The following is a 19,933-nucleotide window of genomic DNA, read 5'->3' as shown; positions in this document are numbered from 1 at the left end:
TGGTGACTTTAATCATGCCTCTCTAAAAGCACACTGTGCGCTGTCTATCTTGCGTGCTGCACAATATCGTTTATTACTTAGTAAATACTGATATCTATGACTAGCTAGTTTATTGTGATGGTGCTTTGTTTTCTCTATTATTATGTTGCTCTTTGTTGTTTGCTGTCTCCTCTGTTTGTTTGTTTGTTTGTTTGTTTGTTTTTTCTCCATACAGGTGACCCAGGAGTTTTTTTTTTTTTTTTTGTCTCTCTTCCCCCCCCTTCTCACCGTCTCTTCTCCCCTTGGGTTTTCTTTCTTTCTCTCCCCCTCTCTCTCTCATTCATTCCCCCTGTCCTATTTATTAAAAAAAAAAAAAAAAAAAAAATGACAAAGGATGAACTGAAGCTCTGCCATCACGTAATGTCACATACTGCTGTTTCTGATGTCATTTATAAAAAAAAAAAAAAAAAAAAAAAAAAAAAAAAAATCATGCCTCTCTGGACCCAATGTTACCATCATTTACCCAGTATGTTACGTACCTCACCAGAAGCGGCCATGTGGGAATTACTTTGTGATGACGGTGAAGACTAAGGATCCCTCCTGACATCGAGGCTGTGTTCATGAAACGTGATTTAAAAATGTTTAAATCACGTTTCATGAACACAGCCTCGATGTCAGGAGGGATCCTTAGTTTATTGCTTATGAAACACCATACAATCCTGGTTGGTATGGACTGTAGCTAATCCACCAGACCACCAATGTCTTCACCGTCATCACAAAGTAATTCCCACATGGCCGCTTCTGGTGAGGTACGTAACATACTGGGTAAATGATGGTAACATTGGGTCCAGAGAGGCATGATTAAAGTCACCAGAAACAAGGAATAATGTTCAACAAAGTCTAGAGTCTGGTTAAAGTAAAAAATTGAATGGATTTACAACAACTGCCGTCCTCCTATCTTTATCCGGGTTGCAGGATTAAAATTCTGGAAAATCATTAGTCTTCATTTGATTTGCCAAATGTTGGTCATAATACAAAATTATGTGGGGCTCTTGTCAGTAGGGGCATACAAAGTGATTAGGTTACAATGAATAACTAAATACTAAATGGTATCTCAGTACAGTAACGATAACTCCTGTCTCTGGATATAAATTAAGAGCATGAAACAGTTAAAAAAATAATCATGTGCAGGCGATCAAGGAAGCCAGCTGCTGTAATAAGATAACAGTAGATCTGTTATATACACATGAAAATGAAAGAAGCAAGACTGGACTGAACAAGTGTTCAGTGAAGTTGAGTTTAGGAATGAAGGCAGGGAAATCCACCTGCTAGCTCACCAATTCCAGAGGTAATCTCTGATAAACAATCTCTCTTTGGATGATGCAAATTTGGAGATGGCACCAGGGCTCACTACAAATAATGTTGCATTTGTTTTTATGGAACATATGCTTGAAGTCACCCTATGGCATAGGTCCTATCCTAATCAGTCAAACATGGCATAATTAGAGAAGAAACCAACTGATCACTGCAGCAGGATCAATGCTCACAGTTGCTGCAAAGTAGGCACCAGTCAAGTATCTGATTGTTAGCGCCTGGAGTACCAGAAGCTCAAAACAAGAGTCAACAGCAGAATAAGCTGTTTGGCACTGGCAGAGAAGAATTGGCAGGTTTGTTCATGAGTGCAACCCACAAATGCATTTTCCTTTCAAAAGTGGTTTAAGGGGAACTAAGCAGGCTTTCCGATAGTATAAGATTTACTGCAAGAAACAATGTTACCATAAAGAAATAATCAACCAAACACAAATTTCCCTACTATTCGGGCAATGTTCATGTTTAAAACATGTACTTATGCTGTAATATCTGTGTGCGGTATATGTAGAAGCTGGTCCTGGTCCCTTGGTCTTTAACTCTTTGTTTTGAGTTTTGTGGGTTTGTGTTTTTTTGTGTGTGTTTTGAGAAGTGGTTTATGTTTAGTTTCTTTTAATGTTTTGTGAGAATTTCTGATCCCTGTTTTGGTCAATATTTTATTCTTTGTGACTCCAGTTTAGTTACAGATGACTTAAAGTTTTTAGATCCTTTCCTATTACATTCGTCTCCTCTTGTTTTGTCCTTTGATGTTTTCCATGTGAAAACAGTGTTCTTCTCGGGATCCTGGCTCTCTCGACCCAGTGTTTTGAGTTTTCTTGTGTCTTTGTGATTTTGTGTTGTGGATTTATGTTCAAAGTTCACTTTGTTAGTTATAGTTCGTCCTACAGTGTTTAGTGTTCTAGTTTAGGTTTCCTGTATTCTCTGTTTAGTTCGCTGAATATTTAATAGGTTTCCCTCATATATTTGCCCTCTGTGTCTCCCTCTGTGTGTCTGTGTTCATGTTGTGATGTTAGTTCTGGTGCCATGTTCCCACTCCTTGTGTTCTGTGTTTTCCTCATCCCGTCATGTGCTCCTCCATCTCCTCTTTCTCCCTCCACTCTGTGTCTGTGTACTTGCTGTTTTACTTTGAAGGTCTGTGTCTCATGTTAATGTATTTTGCTTCCTTGTCTCCTTTGCTCCTGTGAGTATATAAGTCTTGTGTTTTCTCCTGCTTTGTGCTGGCTTGTCTGTGTCTCTCTTTCTCTGTCTCCCTATGGATTCAGGTTTCAGCTAAGTTTCATTAGTTTCTGCCTATGCCATCTCTGATCCTGTTTTTCTTGATGGGTGAATTGTCATACTGCATATATCTTCAATCACTATAAAAAGGGAAACAAGACTTTTGGTTTGAATATAAATGTTTGTATTTTTCTTTTAAATGTGTGCAAGAAAAACTAGAATAAATAAATAAAATTATGAACAAAATCAAGAAATTATTTTGAACTACTTTTATTATTAGTTTTTATTTATTTTGAATTAACATCCACATTGTTTCTAAATGTATTTTGTTTACACAACAAAATATTACAACATAGTTTGCTTAAAGTAATTGCAACTGAAATACACAAGATACACAAGAGATAAATGAGACAATTACAAGATTCAAGATGTAAAATATAAATAAACAAACGAGAGAGATAATCAAACAGCACTAACCACAGTAGTCAGAGTGTATTTCAAATGAACTTTGCACAGTAAACTAGCTCAGTAGCAAATAAAATGTAGTCTCTCCTCACAGTCATGAGCGTCCCAAACAGCCTTACTCCCTTCTGTCACCTTCAAGGCTCCACACTTAATCTTAGCATGTGGACATGATGGTTTTCCTTCTTCACCCCAGGCCTCATAGTCCATCTCCTGCCCATCGACCCACAGCCAGTCCCGAGCCAGGAAACGCAAGCCAATCCAGACGTGATCAGTGGTGTTATGTTTGCTCAACTCTTTCTGGATCAGCAGCATCTCAGTCTCAGATGCCACACTGGCCAGGTCATCATGGTGCTCCCTGCAGTACTCCAGAGCTTCCTCCCAAGTCTTTTTCTCAGTCACCACTGCTGCACTGTAGCAGAAGAAGGTTATTTTATACCATAGGCCTCCATCGTACCACTTGCTTTTCCACATACAGCCATAGTCTTCATTATCGTTAAAGTCGTTAGGTTCACCTGGTTTCCAGGAAAATCTGGATACTGCTCCACCTCCTGACCACAGCCATTGCATTGTGTTTGAGCAATTTCTCACGAGTCCTATCCAGATATAGTGATTGACATTGCTGGAGAGCTGCTGAAGTTTGTTGGCATCCTTGTCATTACTGACAGGGGCCAGGTCTGTGTAGTGCTGCCGACAGTAAGTCTGAGCTTGAGGCCAATTCATTTTGTCATTAACGTGAATGTACTTTGTAAAAGTTCCAAACAATCCCATCAGGAATAGGATGCAGGTGAAGATCTGATCCATTGTTGTCTCGTTTTGAAGGGTTCTGCAGAGCAATGAGGATCTACAGAGGTTTTGGAAGATATATGCTGGAGATGTGAGCTTTGCCTGTCAAAAAGCATTTGTATATTAGGACAGCCCTTTGATTCTCGGCGCCTGTAGTTCCTGCTACCTATTCAGTAGCAGGAACACAAAACTACTTTACATCTTGTACTTTTCCAAGCAGCAGATGAATCAAATTATTAATAACTAAAAACTTAACTGGTACCAATTTAGAATTCTAAAGTGTAACATTTATTTCTCACAGATATTGTGGCCTCCTTTGAGTAATATGTTTTTTTTTTTTTTTAAAAAAGATGGTTGCATTTTGTAAATTAATCTTCTTAGCAGATTGGCATTTGACTTCAAACTTTTCTTTAAATCACCATAAATGCAAATTAAAAAGAAACAAATGATTTAGGATTTGCACATGATCTGGTTATTTAGTTAAAAAGAAGAACTTTATGCTAAAAACAAACAAAACAGACACTAAGGGAACAAACTGTGTTCCATGAAACATCATAAACTTTAAAATGATAAAGTTTAGGAAGTACAGTACTGTGCAAAAGTTTTAGGCAGGTATGAAAAAAATGGTGTAAACAAATAATGCTTTCAGAAATATGAATGATTTTTTATTGGCCCCAAATGTATTCTGCAGCAGGACAATGACCCCACATATCCCAGAATTCATAGCGTGGCGGTGGGTGTGGATAATTTTGCCGGAAAAAAAAAAACGGCGGATGAGGGCCGCCTGAAGAGCAAACTTTAAGTAAGTACTGAATATTATGTCACTTGCAAATGTTTAATAACGAAGAACATTAAAACATTACTGTTGGCCACATGTCGGCAAAGTTACGTGACATTAGTGACGTTTGTACTAACTTGGTTTTAAAGCCTTTACTTTAAAATATACGCCGTTCAATAGCTGAGCTTAATCCTACAGAGAATGATCAAAGCTCATGTAGAAACAAACAAACAAATGAACAAAAGATTTTCTCCTTCATTTCTGTCAAACAAAGCTGTATGAAACCTTTCCAGCTGTTAGTATCATGATTGCTAGGCAACCTGGGCAGCACGATGGAGGCTAGACCGTCCCATTTCGCAAGCCTCGCTCTTCCGGCCTTAGCGGCCTTTGAGTACGCGGCCCTTGTGGACCGTTAAGATAAGATAAGATAAGATAACTCTTTATTGTCATTGCACAGTCATACATAGTACAGTAGTACAATGAAATTGGAAAAACTGTCCTACGTCGGCACTACATATAACACGACACGATATGACACATCACAACGTAACAAACAACACAAACACAGTATATTAACTTAGTATAAAAAAGAAGAATAAGTGTATGTGTATTGCACACTGTTATTATTGCACATTAATTATTATTGCACCTTGTTATAAATATAAATATTATTGTTATCGTTTTAAACATTGTTACCTCCCCCTAAAAAGTCCAGGGAGGTATCCAGTCAGGTCAGCTATTTACATTGATCAGGGCTATTGCCCTGTTGTAAAAGCTGTCCTTGAGTCTATTTGTTCGGGACCTCAGCAGCCTGAACCTCCTGCCAGACGGCAGCAGCTTAAACACCCGGTGTCCTGGGTGTGTGCAGTCCCGTAGGATGCTGCGTGCCCTCTTGAGACAGCGAGTGCTGTACAGGTCCTTCAGGGAGGGAAGAGGATGTCCAATGATTTTTTGGGCCATGTTGATGACCCTCTGGAGTGCCTTTCTGTGTGCTGTGGTGCAGCTGGAGAACCACACACCGATGCAATATGTCAAAGGCTGCGTACTTTAAACCCTGAATTGGGATACAGCCCTTTTCTCCACTTGAACTGTCAGATCAGCAAACCTGGCCTGATGACAGTTTGCCATGTAGTCATGATTCCAGCAATAACAGGCATTTATCCACCTGCAGTCCCCAGTGATGTCTGATAGAAAGTTTGCTCTTACAGCAAAAATAAATGGAGTATCACTCGTCTGCCTCTCACTGGCATGCTGTTTCCATGGAGAAACACATACGTAAAACCTGTAGGTATAGTGGGTTATTTTGGTTTGCAAATGATAAACTCGCCTTATCAGGGCTGCTCTTTTTTTTTTTTTTAAGTATGTTTATTGAGATTTTTTGATATAAGGAAAAAAAGAGACACAAAAAAAGACAAAAAAACAACAGACAACACAACAGCAAGGGCTAAAACACACAAATAAGACAAAAGATTACACTGCAAAGACAAAAATACTACTTCAACACTGGCAATAAACAGAAATAAAACGCTAAGGGGGTAGTCGATCAAACAGGACTTTGTTTTAATACATGGTCTAAAAATGGCTGCCACACATCAAAGAAATTACTAAGTTTGTCCGCTAATGTGTACCTAATTCTCTCCATATGCAGTAGAGCAGTCAGTTCTGTTAGCCACATTTTGAATTGAGGTACAATATCCGACTTCCAGACAGCCCAATAATAAAACTGAAACAATAGCAAAGCAAATTCACCCTTAGGTTTAGACTTACATAGATGAACTTTTGATATCCTGTGAGTTTTAAAGCCCCAAACAAATGGTAATACTACTGAGTCGATCACTTTAAAAAATTGCTTATTCAAAAAAATAGGTAAGTTTAAAAATAAATATAGAAATTTAGGAAGGGAATGGCTGCTCATTTTTGACCCACTAATTTGTTTTATCCATGGCTACAACAGCTCAGGATCAGTCAACAACATCAGCCTCTACAATTAACCACTAGGGTCAATCAGAGCCCACTTAGACAGTATCAAGTTTAGTCTTCCCACAGCTGGCTGTTGACTTAAGATCAATTACATATGCACATACATTTAAAAAGACTAAAAACCTTTTTTGTTTTGTTTTGTTTATATTTCTGACGTTTTCATTGCCTTAAAGAAATGTAAACCTACACAATTTTGTTTGGTTTTTATCTTCCTGTTGAATTATTTTATCTTTATGGTCTGTTTCCTTGTAATAGGGGAAAGACAGAATATCAACCAAATTCTAGAAAAACAACACATTTAAATAAAAGTTTGAATTTTTTTTGCATGTCAGTGAAATTTGTACTTGATACCCAAGAAAAAAACAAATTAGTACTTTCCTGGTAAATACATCAAGATGAAATCTTAGTTAACTTAAGTTAGAGTTTGAATTAGTTGCCATTAGGCATTCCATTTATTTATTCAATAATAATTCATACTCATACATATGAGGTTTACAATGAGGTCTTTTTAATAAGAAGTTTGAAAAACTCTTTAAAACCACAAGCTAATAAAAACAAAAACAACCCAAGGTTGTTGGGACAAGTAAATCAAATTTTCAGTTTGTATAAGGGAAAACTTGACATGACACTGGCTTCACATTAGACAAGCAAATTGCAGATATCAGGAAGTCATCTTTTATAGTAGCACCTGCTTCAAGATATTACTAAATCATTGTATTTTGAAAAACACAAGAGGTCAACAAATTGAAAGGAAAACTGAAGAAAATTTTATTTTTACATTTAGTGTGAAAGGGATTTTCTTTCCCAGTTTTTTCTCCTTACAGCATTCATTCTATAAGTCTTCATATTTCTTATTTCTTATTATTATTTTGGGAGACGCATGTTGGAAATCCTCCAGTGTTTCATTGTTGTATACTTGCTCTGTGTTCTGGTGATACTGCTTGTATCACCAGAACACATTTTGTAATTTTTTAAGTTACATAGTTTTATCAGAATTCATTCAAAACTTCTTTACAGACAGAATGAAGTGCTCAAAAGCTACCAACAAATGGTACTGTTCCATACCACCATCTTCAACTCCCTGATGTATCCTTCGAGCAGCTCATCTCAGACTGCCATCTTCCTGATGCATTTACAGATGCTCTCTCTTTCATCCTCCATTGAAATTTACTAATCCTCTGCCTCTCTCTTTTCATTGCTTACAAATCCTCAGGGTGCTGGACTTTGAGTGGAGCCTATTGTTCCAGCTCGGTATCTGATGACTGGTAGGGCATTGTATCTTATTCGTACCATAGAACTGGCTTCTCAGCACCCCTCTGGAGGTATCTGGCTGTGGCTGACCTTCCATCTTTATCGTGGTTACTTCTGTCTGGTATATCTGTTATTCTGCTGTCTGGTAGTTCTGCGTCTTTAGACCAGATCACCTTCTCTTTGCAACCATTCAGCCACACTCATAGTGTGTGTGTAGCTTTTACAAATATCTGCGGATGTCTGGCTTGTATCCATAACATATGTTATACTTTCTTTAACCAAGCCAAGTTTTTTACTTTAAATCAGAATTAGACTTAATACCACATTTACCCCCTCTCATCAGAAGGCAGAAATTTTGATAACTGGTGCCCTATAGGGGGTCCAAGATTCACAAACACTTTGAAAACATACACAAACATAGACAGATGTAAAGCCCAGGGTTGGAAGAGAGCAGCAAGCAAATTTTTTTAATTTGCCTAAGGCAAAACATAAGAGATGCTTTGCTTTACGTCAGACAGCCAAATCATATTCATTGTTCCTACTGTCTTATCATCTTACAATGGAAATCACCTGAAAAAAAATGTATACATACATACATACATACACACACACACACACACACACACACACACACACACACACACACACACACACACACACACCATCTTCTTTAGATTATCTCTACCTTTTATCTCTTTAGGCATGTTCATGATTAAATATAAAGAAAGGTTTGGAAGATATCCAGGGGTACTTCTAATGTTCCCTGTCAGGGGAGCAAATCACAAGATTACCTACATCATCCCTGAAGTGAGCAGTCTCCAAGCATGAGGGACATTGCCTGTGCCCATGACATGTGAATTAGTACCTGACAACATGGGAGTCATTCTGAAGCGATGTTTTCCTGACAAACAGGAAAGGCCACAACGCAAACACCTGACGTTGAAATGCAGTTACGGAATGAACAAGTCTACACACAGAAAATGGCCTGAAAAAGTCTTTGAATGTACCTGGCAGGCCCACATAAAACCCAATAACTGCAAACTCTTAAAAAACTCTTATTGAGAAATATATAATACATAATATATAATATATATGTTATATAACTCTGTGTTACCTGAAAGAATTACAAATGATCACAAACACTCTGGAGGCATTGCTAGCATATTAGTAAACTGTTGACGGGTAACAAACAAACAATAAAAAAAATTCCCAAACTGTGGGCCAGGGCCCCCTGGCCCAATAATGGTATTGCAAGTGGGCCTCAGTAATAACTCAAATTCAATATGAATTTCACTCAGAGTGCAACTCCCATTTAAGGGTATACTAAAACCGTCTTTTTGCTAGAATAAGCACAAATGATCTGTGAAGACAATATTAAATTATTAATAAAATTTTGATTATGCTTGTGTTTAGGCTAATCCTTACACCGTCTTTTTAGTGACATTAATGCAAAACTAATGAATACATTAATGCAATTAGTTTTAGATTAATATAATTAATTAATTAATTGGGCTAAGGCCCAAATACCAAACACCCTCAAACCTGGCCCAGGCTACGTAAAGGAATCCTTGATGTCTTTTATTTATTTATTTATGTAGTATATTTAGCTTGGGAGACCCTACCAAGGGCAAGCTTCCCTCAACAACATGACCTTTGTTACTAGGATCAAAGGAACGCACAACCACCTCCACAGTGACAAGGTGGTGATTCACAGAGGGGTATTTTCCATCAATAGTAGGAATTTGTTTTTTGATTTGGCATAAACACATCATCTCTGGTTCACTGAATCACTTTTCCACTAAAGCAACAGACAAAACTCAAAAACAAAATGTACAATGGTGAGCACTAGAGTGTAGCAGAGACCAACATCAAAGACACTTTCTGCTCAGTCAGCTACAGTATGCCATCATGTAGTGATGCTGTGCACTGAAAGTATTTAAGAAAATAGGTCAAGGCTCATATACTTAATGATAGCCTGCAAGATTTTTAAAACAATCTAAATATAATCCGAGAACAGACAAACTAAAGGAAGCTGAGGATATCTGATGTTTGCAAACTACCATCAAATTTGCCCAATGAATTAAAAAAAACAAAACAAAACAAGACCCATGTTCTTCAAGGGTCAGGGGGTATGGGTTTAGCCTTCAGTTTTCAGCCGCTTCAGTAAAATCAATCTGCCTCCACACAATACAGGTCAGGCCATGTTAGGTGTTAGGGTTGAAAATTATTAAACAGATTACAAAATTATTAAATAAAGCTCTTTTATTATTTTTTTATGCACAATGCAAATGTGCTCATAAACGTGTTGGTCCTCCGTGTTTGAGGGTAAAAAGCTTTGTCCGGTGCTATGTCTGGATTTTAAAAACTGAAGGGTAGACGTAGAGCGCACAGGGTTTTTCAGCATGCTTACACATCACACTTGAAATTAAAGTAAATAAAATCTTTTAAACAACAGACATTTCTCCCTACTTCCTTGTGAAAAAATTTGAACACGACATAAGCTAGACTATTAACAAATAGCATCTTCAAGAAGCCCGGGTGGTCCGTGTGAGTTATTTTTGTTTTACTGAATTTATTTGATTTACTTTTTCTTTTGATTTTATTGACCTATTATTGCTAGTATGAATCACCCATCATTGTTACCAATTTGCTGGAAATCTTAATAATCTCTAATTTTCCTGGGGATTTTAGCACCAGCATTGTGAAACTCTGATGCCTTACTGGCTACATCATCTCACCAAAGGACAGATGACAGCGTGTGCCATGGCACTGCATCTGTCCTTCCACAATGTACAGCAGGGGTCGCCAACCTTTCTGATGATGAGTGCCATCCAAAATTTTGTCAGAAGTCAATGTGCCATATGATTGCATTAGCAATAAACGTAATACCGCTCTATATCAACAGTTACACACTATATAGAACAACTTTATAGGATTATATTTGTTCGCAGATGTAGCCAGCTATCAGCGAATATTTATCAGCTATTTTGAAACAAAAAAGGACACTTTTTATCCATATCAAGAACTCCATAATAGCAAAAAAAAAAAAAAAAAAAAAATGCAAATGCTATTTATGGTCTCCACACAACAATGATAAGAAAAATAAACTGGGCCAATATGGCATGTTTGTTAATACAGAGATATGTATGTTAATGTGAACTCTGGTCTCCCACTCAGAGACACAGGTCTCCGAGTGTCCAGCATTCAGACCTGAGGACACTCTCCGTGTGAGAGAAAATCTGCTCACACAGATATGTAGAGCCAAATACTGTCAATAAGGCCTCTGCAATGTTCTGAAGACAGTTAAACTTGTATGCAGAGGTGGGTAGTAACTAGTTACATTTAATCCGTTATATTTACTTGAGTAAGTTTTTGAAAAAAATGTACTTTTAAAGTAGCTTTTTTGCACGATACTTTTTACTTTTACTTGAGTACATTTGTGAAGAAGAAATGGTACTTTTACATTTGCAAAATTCGACGCTTTACTTTTAAAAAATAATTAGTTTAACACATTAGATAACATGCCGCCAGTAGAGTTTCCGGTAACTTTTTTACCAATCAGATGTGGCCATGCAGTCACATGACCAGTCTGAAACTGTGGCGGGCAGAGCGGCCCAAGCGTTTCAAAGTGGCGGACACACGGAAAGAAGAAACATGAAAAATTGAAGAGGATGAACACCCTTGGCCTCATATACAAAGAATGCTTAGCTTAAAAGCAGTACAAAAGAACAGCCATGTCTTCAGTGTCGGTGTCTTCAGCGAGAGCCAAAACAAACCTACTTTTCAGCGTGAAAAAAACTCAGCTCGTGTAACCTGAGCTATATCACGTTATAACGTGATATAGCATGACAAATATATTGTTCTAACAATACACCTTTCACGTTTGAATAATATAATATCACGTTATTACAATATACATAATTATCACGTTCGTACAATATAAATATTATATAGGCTACATCGTAGCTCCAGTCACGGCTTCCATCACTGTCTTTCTCGTCTTTTCCCAGAGTAACAGCCAAACATTGGCTAGCACTGCTTAGCCTTGCACGCGTTCTTATTTTAAACTTAATCTGGAATTCATTGCAAACTGTTTGTGCGGGATATGAATGACAAGATTTTGTTTTTCTACAAGAGTTAGTAAAAAACATCAACAATATGATCAAATCTTCTTGCCAAACATCCACAGCTTGGCAGTGTATACAGCACTATAATGACCAGACCTAATTCTTTTGAAAACCATACATCTTTCCACAGGTCTCAACTTCATCAGACATCACCTAGACTCAGAGCTGGATGAGGCCAGCACAGACAGCGGCCTAACCAACGAAGATGATGGATCCATGGGGTCAGGAAAGCCAGAAGCAGGGCTGGAGAGGTACCTTTCATGACCATTCACTGGAGGTATGGATCTATTGCATGGCTTTCCTCACATCAAGAAGCTGTCCATCAAAATCAATACAGCTCTTCCTGCATCTGGAGCTTGTGAAGGACTTCTCAGTCATGCAGGACTCCTGTTCACTGCTGAACAGTTAGAGCTTCACAGAAAGAACCTTGAGAGCAAACTGCTGCTGAAGCTTAACCATCACTTCACTGAGTAAAGAAATGGCACATTTTTGCTAAATATGCAGAAATAAATGCACACCCATACAATTTTATGGTAAACTGAGCTGCCTTGTATGAACACATGTTGAAGATGCCTTGTTCTAATGTTTTCTCTGAGACTGCTGCCATTTGGAACAAAAATGAATATAAAGTTTACAGCATATCTTGTCACTGGAAATTGTTTGCACTGTTTATATATTTATATTATTTACTGTAGGCATTGGTAAAAAAAGCTTTATGTTGAGGAAAAATGAAATCTGGAAATTAGAATTGTTGTGCCTTATTTTGTTGATGATTTTACATATATTCCTTTTGAAAATACTAAAATTTGTATATTTATTTATTTTTGTTTGTCTGATAGCATTTATTTAAAAAGTAAATCGGACATTTCAAACAGTTACTCGCTACTTGAGTAGTCTTTTCACCAAGTACTTTTTTACTCTTACTTGAGTAACTTTTTTTAAGACTACTTTTCACTTTTACTTGAGTAATAATAGTTTAAAGTAATACTTTTTTCGCATCGCTTGAAAAACCTGCCAGCTAGCAGCGTCCCCCTCCCCGGTAGGTGAAGTTATTTTTAGCCAATTACAAGTTGAATCTGGTAGTTGGGGTTGTTAGCTAAGATACAGTCATTAAGAAGTGGCACAACTAATGTGTCTATGTGAGCTAAATTGCGATGTGCACCGCTGGCCCGGCCATTTATTTTTTAATGCACCTTCTCAGATTAATTCACTGCGTGTCGTGCTCAGGGCTGGACTGTGACAAAAAAATCAGCCGGGGCATTTTAACTAGAGACCAGCCCACCAGGTATTATAGGAAAAGCCATAAAGCCTTTGAATGAAAACAAACGCTGTTGTGATAGTGATGTACACCGTCTTGTTGGTATATGTATGATTTCTATACATTTTACATCAAATAAAACTTTGGTTGTAAGATTCAGATAATTATTTATTAAAAGCGAGACATTTTAAATAAGAATAAGAAGGAAAAGTATTTCTTTGTGCCCCCCTTTCCCTGTTAGTGCCCTCCTGTGTAACACGCAGACACTAAAGCGGTTGCGCCATAATGTCATGCTGCAAAAGAAAAAAAAGGACGATTCTTTTAAATACAAGGGGGAGTAAGCGAGTCAGATACCAAGGCACAGAGATGTACGGAGCCCCTCTGATGACATGGTCCAAAAAATTAATAAATTGTGGCCACAAAATACTACTTCGTGCCCTTGAAATGGGTATAACGTGCCCACGAAATACTTATTTGTGACCACGAATTGGGTATAACGTGGCAACGAATTACGCATTTGTGGCAACGAAATAGATAACGTGCGCACATCATATTGACACAATTCCTGGACAGCTGCATAGAGACATAAGCATAAGAGTAGGCTAAACCTATACACCATGGACAGACAGTATGATTGAGTTTTATTTTACGCTGGGAATGAGCTACAAATGCATTTCGAAAAGCCTGGCAATGCAAGGAACCATCATTACGGAGAGACATTTAAACAGGATATTGAGACCCCAGTTGCTTTACAGACATAAGTACGACTTGGACACCAGGAACACCAGGATAGATTTTATTGTCTACCAACTGCAAGGGCCTGGGATGGATCACGGTTATATATTAAATACAATCTTCTACGTTCACTAAATTCCCTCTAATGTTAGTATGCCACATGTTCATTATGGGTCCACCAGCAATCCAGGAATTCCTTCTTTAGAGTGGAGTCCACACCAGCCTTGTCTTCGGCAGATGAGGAGGAGCCTCCTATCCTCTTGTCTTTCCACTGGGCCCATCACATCCCTGCCCAGCTTGCATTCTGCACCCGAGTCCGTCCTGCGATGCCACCACAGCTCCCCTTGCGTCGGCACCCTGTAAAATAACAAATAGGGGCCAGAACAATGGTCCCAAGAGGGCCCTGGCTTATAGCCATGGCGACCCTCTCCCAACCCGGCTGCACCCAGTAAACGACAGTGGAGACCCTACTCACAAATGCTGCCACTCACACGTGTTGTCTCCTACTGTCTTTGTAAGTGAATTGAGGGTCATACACAGCTAGTTACAGCTAAATTACAATCATTTGAAATTCTTTATTGCCAGTTATGTGGAACCTAAAGAAAGGTCCTGTTGTAACTTAAAAATCAACTTTTTTAACTTTTTCAACTCTTTTAAAAAAAGATTTCTTTAATACAGTGGAACCCCGACTTACGAATACCCCATTTAACGAAAAATTCAACTTACGAAGGGAGTTAACGCCAATATTTCTGCCTGTGTTACTGCAAAATGCCCGCGTAACGAAAGCCCAGAATGCCTACAATGCCCACAATGCCTTCCGAATCATGTGACAACCCCCTTGGCTTTCGTACTTGCACTTCGCTGTTCCACTTGAACCGATGTATTGTTGTTGCAGTTAACAATTAGCCTATGGCCTATCGTTCACTCAAAAGGCACAATGGGTGCTTTGACTTACGAAAATTTTCGACTTATAAAAGACCCTCGGGAATGAATTAATTTCACAAGTCGGGGTTCCATTGTACATGAAAACCAGACGTTCGTATTAAAGGAGAAAATTTAAACTGTAGAAATCTCAATAATAATAAAAAAAACAAGTTTTAAATATTTTAATAACAATGAATGAAAGAAGTAATAATGTTGTGTGGGGAAAATTAGGCACAGAGCTGGGTCGCCACGTCACATCGGCCGATCTGTCTCCAGGTTAGGCGTCGCACCCCCACAATTAGGCAGCGGGTCCCTCTTTTCACATGGCCTCCACACATTCCTCCTCATATCTGGGGCCTCTCTCCTCCCAGTGCTCAGCTAGCCTGCTTTTGAAAGGTCTTTGCACAGCTGATAGGCCACCTCTGGACACACCCATGCCTCAGCAGGTGATCCCTATCAGCTAATTTGTCCCATGTGCAGCCAGTCCACAGTGATTAAAACCATGCAATATAAATATCAACATACAAACATGCAAAAGAAACAATAAAATCATGCAAATAAAAAATGCACTCATAAATAGACACTAAAAATTAGAATAAAACCAATGTACAAGATAAATACAGATTTCCACTGTGTGACACCTGCCTCCTGGCAACACTTTGCTAGACCCGCCCCTGCACAGTTACCAACTGTCAGCTACTTAGAAAAGGATCCTGGTGTAATTTTTCTCTCAGAAACAGTTCATAACTTCCCTTCAACTCATTCATTTCACCTAAAAGGTAAACCTGTTTCTCCATCACCTGTTCAGCTCTGATGATTCAGTAAGGACATCTCCTGGTTTGTTTCCCTCTCACCACATATCCAAACCGACATCATGACCAGCAGGTTTACAGCTGTGGCTCCAGCAAACATCAGCTGATACGAGAAATTAATATGAAATCAATTCTAACAAAAGCTGATCAAGCTTAAACGTGCTGCTGTTTTTTAGCGCGACATCCGCTGGTTTCCTCTTTCTGTCGCAAAGTGGGCGATAAATAAACCAGAGAGAAAAGCCGATCAGCTGATCATTGATCAGTTTCATGATTGAAGTAGCAACAGGAGAGGGAGGGTGAGAGGATGAGAGAAGAAGAGGCAGCTGCAGCGTAAAGACACAGAATAAATCCAGCTTTGTGTCTTTTTCATTCTAACTGAAGTCTGGGACAAACTTTTCAGCTCAATACGAAACGCGTAATATTTTCTCCGAATACGGGACGATTCCGTATTTTGCAGGACGGTTGGCAACTCTACTAACTAACCTTATGAATAAAATAAAGTTCACTATCAGTAACATCATAGCACCCACCCAGCTGTATAGAAACTCCGTCATACTAGCTAGTACGCAGTACGAGTTATTGTAACTGACTGTAAAAAGTCAGCACAACGATAAACGATAAACTCCACCTAAACTTGGTTTATATCTGACCCAGACAGACTGCAGGTCATAACTTCTTACCTAAAGTTCCAGCGTCCGTCAGCCCATAAAAATGAAAAATCACCGGGCCAGTCCAGCTATGCTCGTGCCATCGGTTAACCCTTCGCGTGCCACCTCCTGTGGTGCTGAACAGAATAAGTGGAAGAAAAATGCATAGATGTGTCTTTGTTGGTTTTTCAGCATTTTTTGTGGAGCACTTTGTGATATTTATCTTGAAAACAACTAGATAAATAAAATCATGTAAGAACAAAAAACTCACAAAACACGTGATATGTGGTTATTTATTTATTTATTTAGATAGTTAGGTGGTTACATATCCATAGGTTACATCCAGAAAGTGACTTCTTATATTGACAGCTTTGTAGTGAGAATCTTGCTTGAACAGATTTTCACTGTGGTAAAGCTTACATTGCAACAAACTGATATCTTCTAATTTCTTCCAATAATTTTTTCCCAAAAAGCAGTTATCTTTGACCCTATGTATTTTAGTGTCATTACCAAAATTAGCAACAGTCATTTCTTAATAATTGGTAAAGACATGATTGTCCACATTTCCCTGCATATAACTGCACGTTCTTTGAGGTGCATTTATATTGCATGTTACACAAACAGTGGTCTTGTAAAATCGACCAGCCTGTGTATACACAGTTTTTTTCTTCACTGCCTTTGTTTGTAAATTTCATTTTCATTTTTATGGTTTATCTTTATGCAAAATGAAAGTAAATAAAATATACTGATCCATTCCTCAGTAAGTTGAAACAGGTCAACGGCACACAGTTGCACACAAAGGTAGTTATATAAAGTGTCCAGCAGGTGTCAGACTCAGACCCAGACACAGCCAGCGTCCAACAAGGTAGAGCGTCAAACCTTGCTGGACCTTTTGTAGCCCATATATTGTACCATTATATCTTTAGCTTTTATCTATCCATTGCTAACTATTGACATCAAAACGGACATATCAAAAAAGCATTTTTAATGAAATAGCGAAGATCTCAAAACTCTGAGCAAACTGCGGTCTCTTGTAAAAATCTAGTGGCTTTTGTGCAGAGATAAGCAGCTTTTGTACACATAGGTATTTGGACTCTCTGCACCACTGTTGCTTTTTGTTGCTTTTTAAAAGTCTAGCATAATTAAACGCTGTCACCAGAGATGACGTGTGTTGCTTTGCAAACTTCACAGAGATTCTGTGATTGAACAGCCACTGCAAGTAACACATTCCACAGTTGGCCAACTTCAAAATGTGTCCAGTGTCAAACATACGAGCTTGTGTGACCTGTCACTGCTAAATCATTTTTTATGCAGTTTAGCAATAAATTAACAACCTGTTTGCTCAATGGTGTTTGTTCTGTGCTACATTAAAAATGCTGCTTGAATGTACACCAGTTTCATGTACAGTTTGATGTATAGTTTGAACTATAATCCTACAGGTATCACAGACATAAGGAATTAATCGATACTAGCATGTGTAAGGATGGAAAATTTTAACATATCACTCAAATCTAATAAAAATAGATGTTCTTTTAGTGCATGCTACAAAAAACAAAACAGGAAATTGTGTCATGTGTTCTAAATGTCAGAAAGAGAAATTGGTTTCCTGGGACCTCCCCCAACTAAGCAAGAAATTTAATGATGATATTTGACTTGGATTTTATTTTAACTGGGTTTTTATTTTTAAATCTGCCATAATTTGTAGTGTGATTCTTTCCTTTGCCTGAGAAAATCACACACTGTGTTTTTAATAGGCCTAACTGATTCACTAACCGAGCACTTACTATAAGACACCTACTTCTTCTAGAGTTACACTGGTTTGCCTTTCAGATATTGTAGTGAGAGTAAAAGAAAAACTGAAAAAGCAGCCTACTCATCCATCTGTTTACCATGATTATTTCTATTTACAGTAAAAGAACCAAATTCTGTCACAACATAGTTCAATATCTGTTTACTCATCATGAAGCACAACAATTAAAACATTTTGGGAACTGAGTGAAATGAGAGTTTATTATTTTAAAAGATAATCTACCAAAACCAAAAGATTAGCATTATATCAAAAGAAAGAAAGGACAAAAAGCTGACCTGAGTGCAAATAATAGTACTAAACTTAATTCCTCCATCTTCAGCCTGACTTTTTATTAATTTTGAAATATAGACATTACTCTAATCTCGTTTGTATTTACTTATGACATTTTATCTACCAGAGTTTGCTTTCTGTGTTTATTGTTTTGATGTTTTCAAATCTATTCAGCACTCTTTAATTTGATCAAGTGTCCCTTTACCATAGAAAGAAAGAAAAGAATCAAGGAGCAAAACAGAAATTGCAAATGGAAATGAACAACCAAAGTATAGCAACCACAATTATTAAAGGGTAATTCAAATTAATTTTGCAAACTTGCTCAATAGCAAATAAAATTAAGTTTTTTCTCACAGTTATGAGCCCCCCAGACACCTCCACTATTATATACAGTTGCAGCAAGAGTTGCCTCATCTCTCCTCAAAGTATTTGCTGAAAAATGATAAACACGTCTGACAGACGTGCCAGAAGAAGCCGAGGTTGTGTCACTGGCCGACCATTCCATTGCCTGTAAGGCGGCACACTCTGCACTCTGGACTTCTGGACATGTTGGTTTTACCCCTTGACCCCAAGATGCGTAGCGCAGCTCCTGGCCGTCCACCCACAGCCAGTCTTTAAAGAAGAAATGCAATCCAATCCAGAAGGGACCTGTGGTGTTTTGCTTTTTCAGTTCTCTCTGTATCAGCAACATCTCGGTCACTGATGCCACACTGGCGAGGTCACTGTAGGTCTTTCTGCAGTACTCCAGAGCTTCCTCCCAAGTCTTTTTCTCATTCACCACTTTTGGACTGTAGCAGAAGAAGGCTATACTGTCAGCTTGTTTTCCATCACTCAGTCCATCTTTATCGATATAGCCATTGGTATCTAAGTCGCCATTGTCGGGTTGCGTAATTGCCCAAGGAACCTCCATTGGTCCACCTCCTGACCAGGTCCAATTATTTGTGCCTGAAATTCTTTGCAGTCCTACCCAGACACGGCCTGGGGGTCTCATCTTCTGAAGTTTGTTCAAGTCCTGTTCATTACTAACAGGGGCCAGGTCTGTGTAGTTTTCCCGGCAGTAATTCTGAGCGGCTTTCCAAGTCTTCTGATCTTTGATGTAAATGTACTTACTCTTACTAAAAGTCCCAGACAAATTCAACAGGAACAGGATGTAAGTGAAGAGTCTGTCCATTGTGCTCTTGGATTTAAAAAGATTTGGGAAATCTGTTGTGGAGCTGTCACCTTTTATGCTTGTCCTTCAGACATGCATTTGCATATAGGTCGGCCCTTTCATTCTCTTAACCACACAATAATCACAAGCTGAGTGAGAAAACACAGCTGCTTTAACGTTCTTCTTTTTTTGACAGCCCATAAAACTGCTTACAGGGCCCCGAACCTGTCCCAGCATTAAATAAACAAGTAAAATAGGTAGCTAAGGCTGTATAAAAAAAGACTTAAAGCATTTTAAGTAAATTCACAGAAATTATTTTTAACCACACAAATATTTCCTGACATAAATCTAAAGGTTCTTGGAAGAGGACGCCCTAAACAA

General features: G+C 38.3%; 2 protein-coding genes across 2 annotated transcripts; both read right to left on the bottom strand.

Annotated features, from left to right (window-relative positions):
• Nucleotides 1-3,087: 3,087 nt before the first annotated feature.
• On the bottom strand, nt 3,088-3,828 carry LOC146680906 (secretory phospholipase A2 receptor-like). Its single transcript, XM_085447878.1, has one exon. The coding sequence runs from the start codon at nt 3,826-3,828 to the stop codon at nt 3,088-3,090; it is 741 nt and encodes a 246-aa protein (XP_085304004.1).
• A 12,773-nt stretch (nt 3,829-16,601) lies between these two features.
• On the bottom strand, nt 16,602-19,648 carry LOC146680905 (putative C-type lectin domain family 20 member A). Its single transcript, XM_085449502.1, has one exon. It carries the CDS (start codon nt 19,571-19,573, stop codon nt 18,725-18,727), a length of 849 nt encoding a protein of 282 aa, XP_085305628.1. The 5' UTR covers nt 19,574-19,648; the 3' UTR covers nt 16,602-18,724.
• Between the last annotated feature and the right edge of the window lie 285 nt (nt 19,649-19,933).

This window comes from Copadichromis virginalis, linkage group LG23 (genome assembly GCF_057382275.1).
Source record: "Copadichromis virginalis isolate Kocher_CV1m ecotype Utaka linkage group LG23, C_Virginalis_male_GT1.1, whole genome shotgun sequence".
In the NCBI taxonomy this organism is placed as follows: domain Eukaryota; kingdom Metazoa; phylum Chordata; class Actinopteri; order Cichliformes; family Cichlidae; genus Copadichromis; species Copadichromis virginalis.
This window is presented reverse-complemented; position numbering and strand designations above follow the sequence as displayed.

What these genes read in the sequence shown, in the direction of transcription:
- LOC146680906 (XM_085447878.1), bottom strand. Translation starts at nt 3,828, where the DNA reads ATGGATCAGATCTTCACCTGCATCCTATTCCTGATGGGATTGTTTGGA.
- LOC146680905 (XM_085449502.1), bottom strand. Translation starts at nt 19,573, where the DNA reads ATGGACAGACTCTTCACTTACATCCTGTTCCTGTTGAATTTGTCTGGG.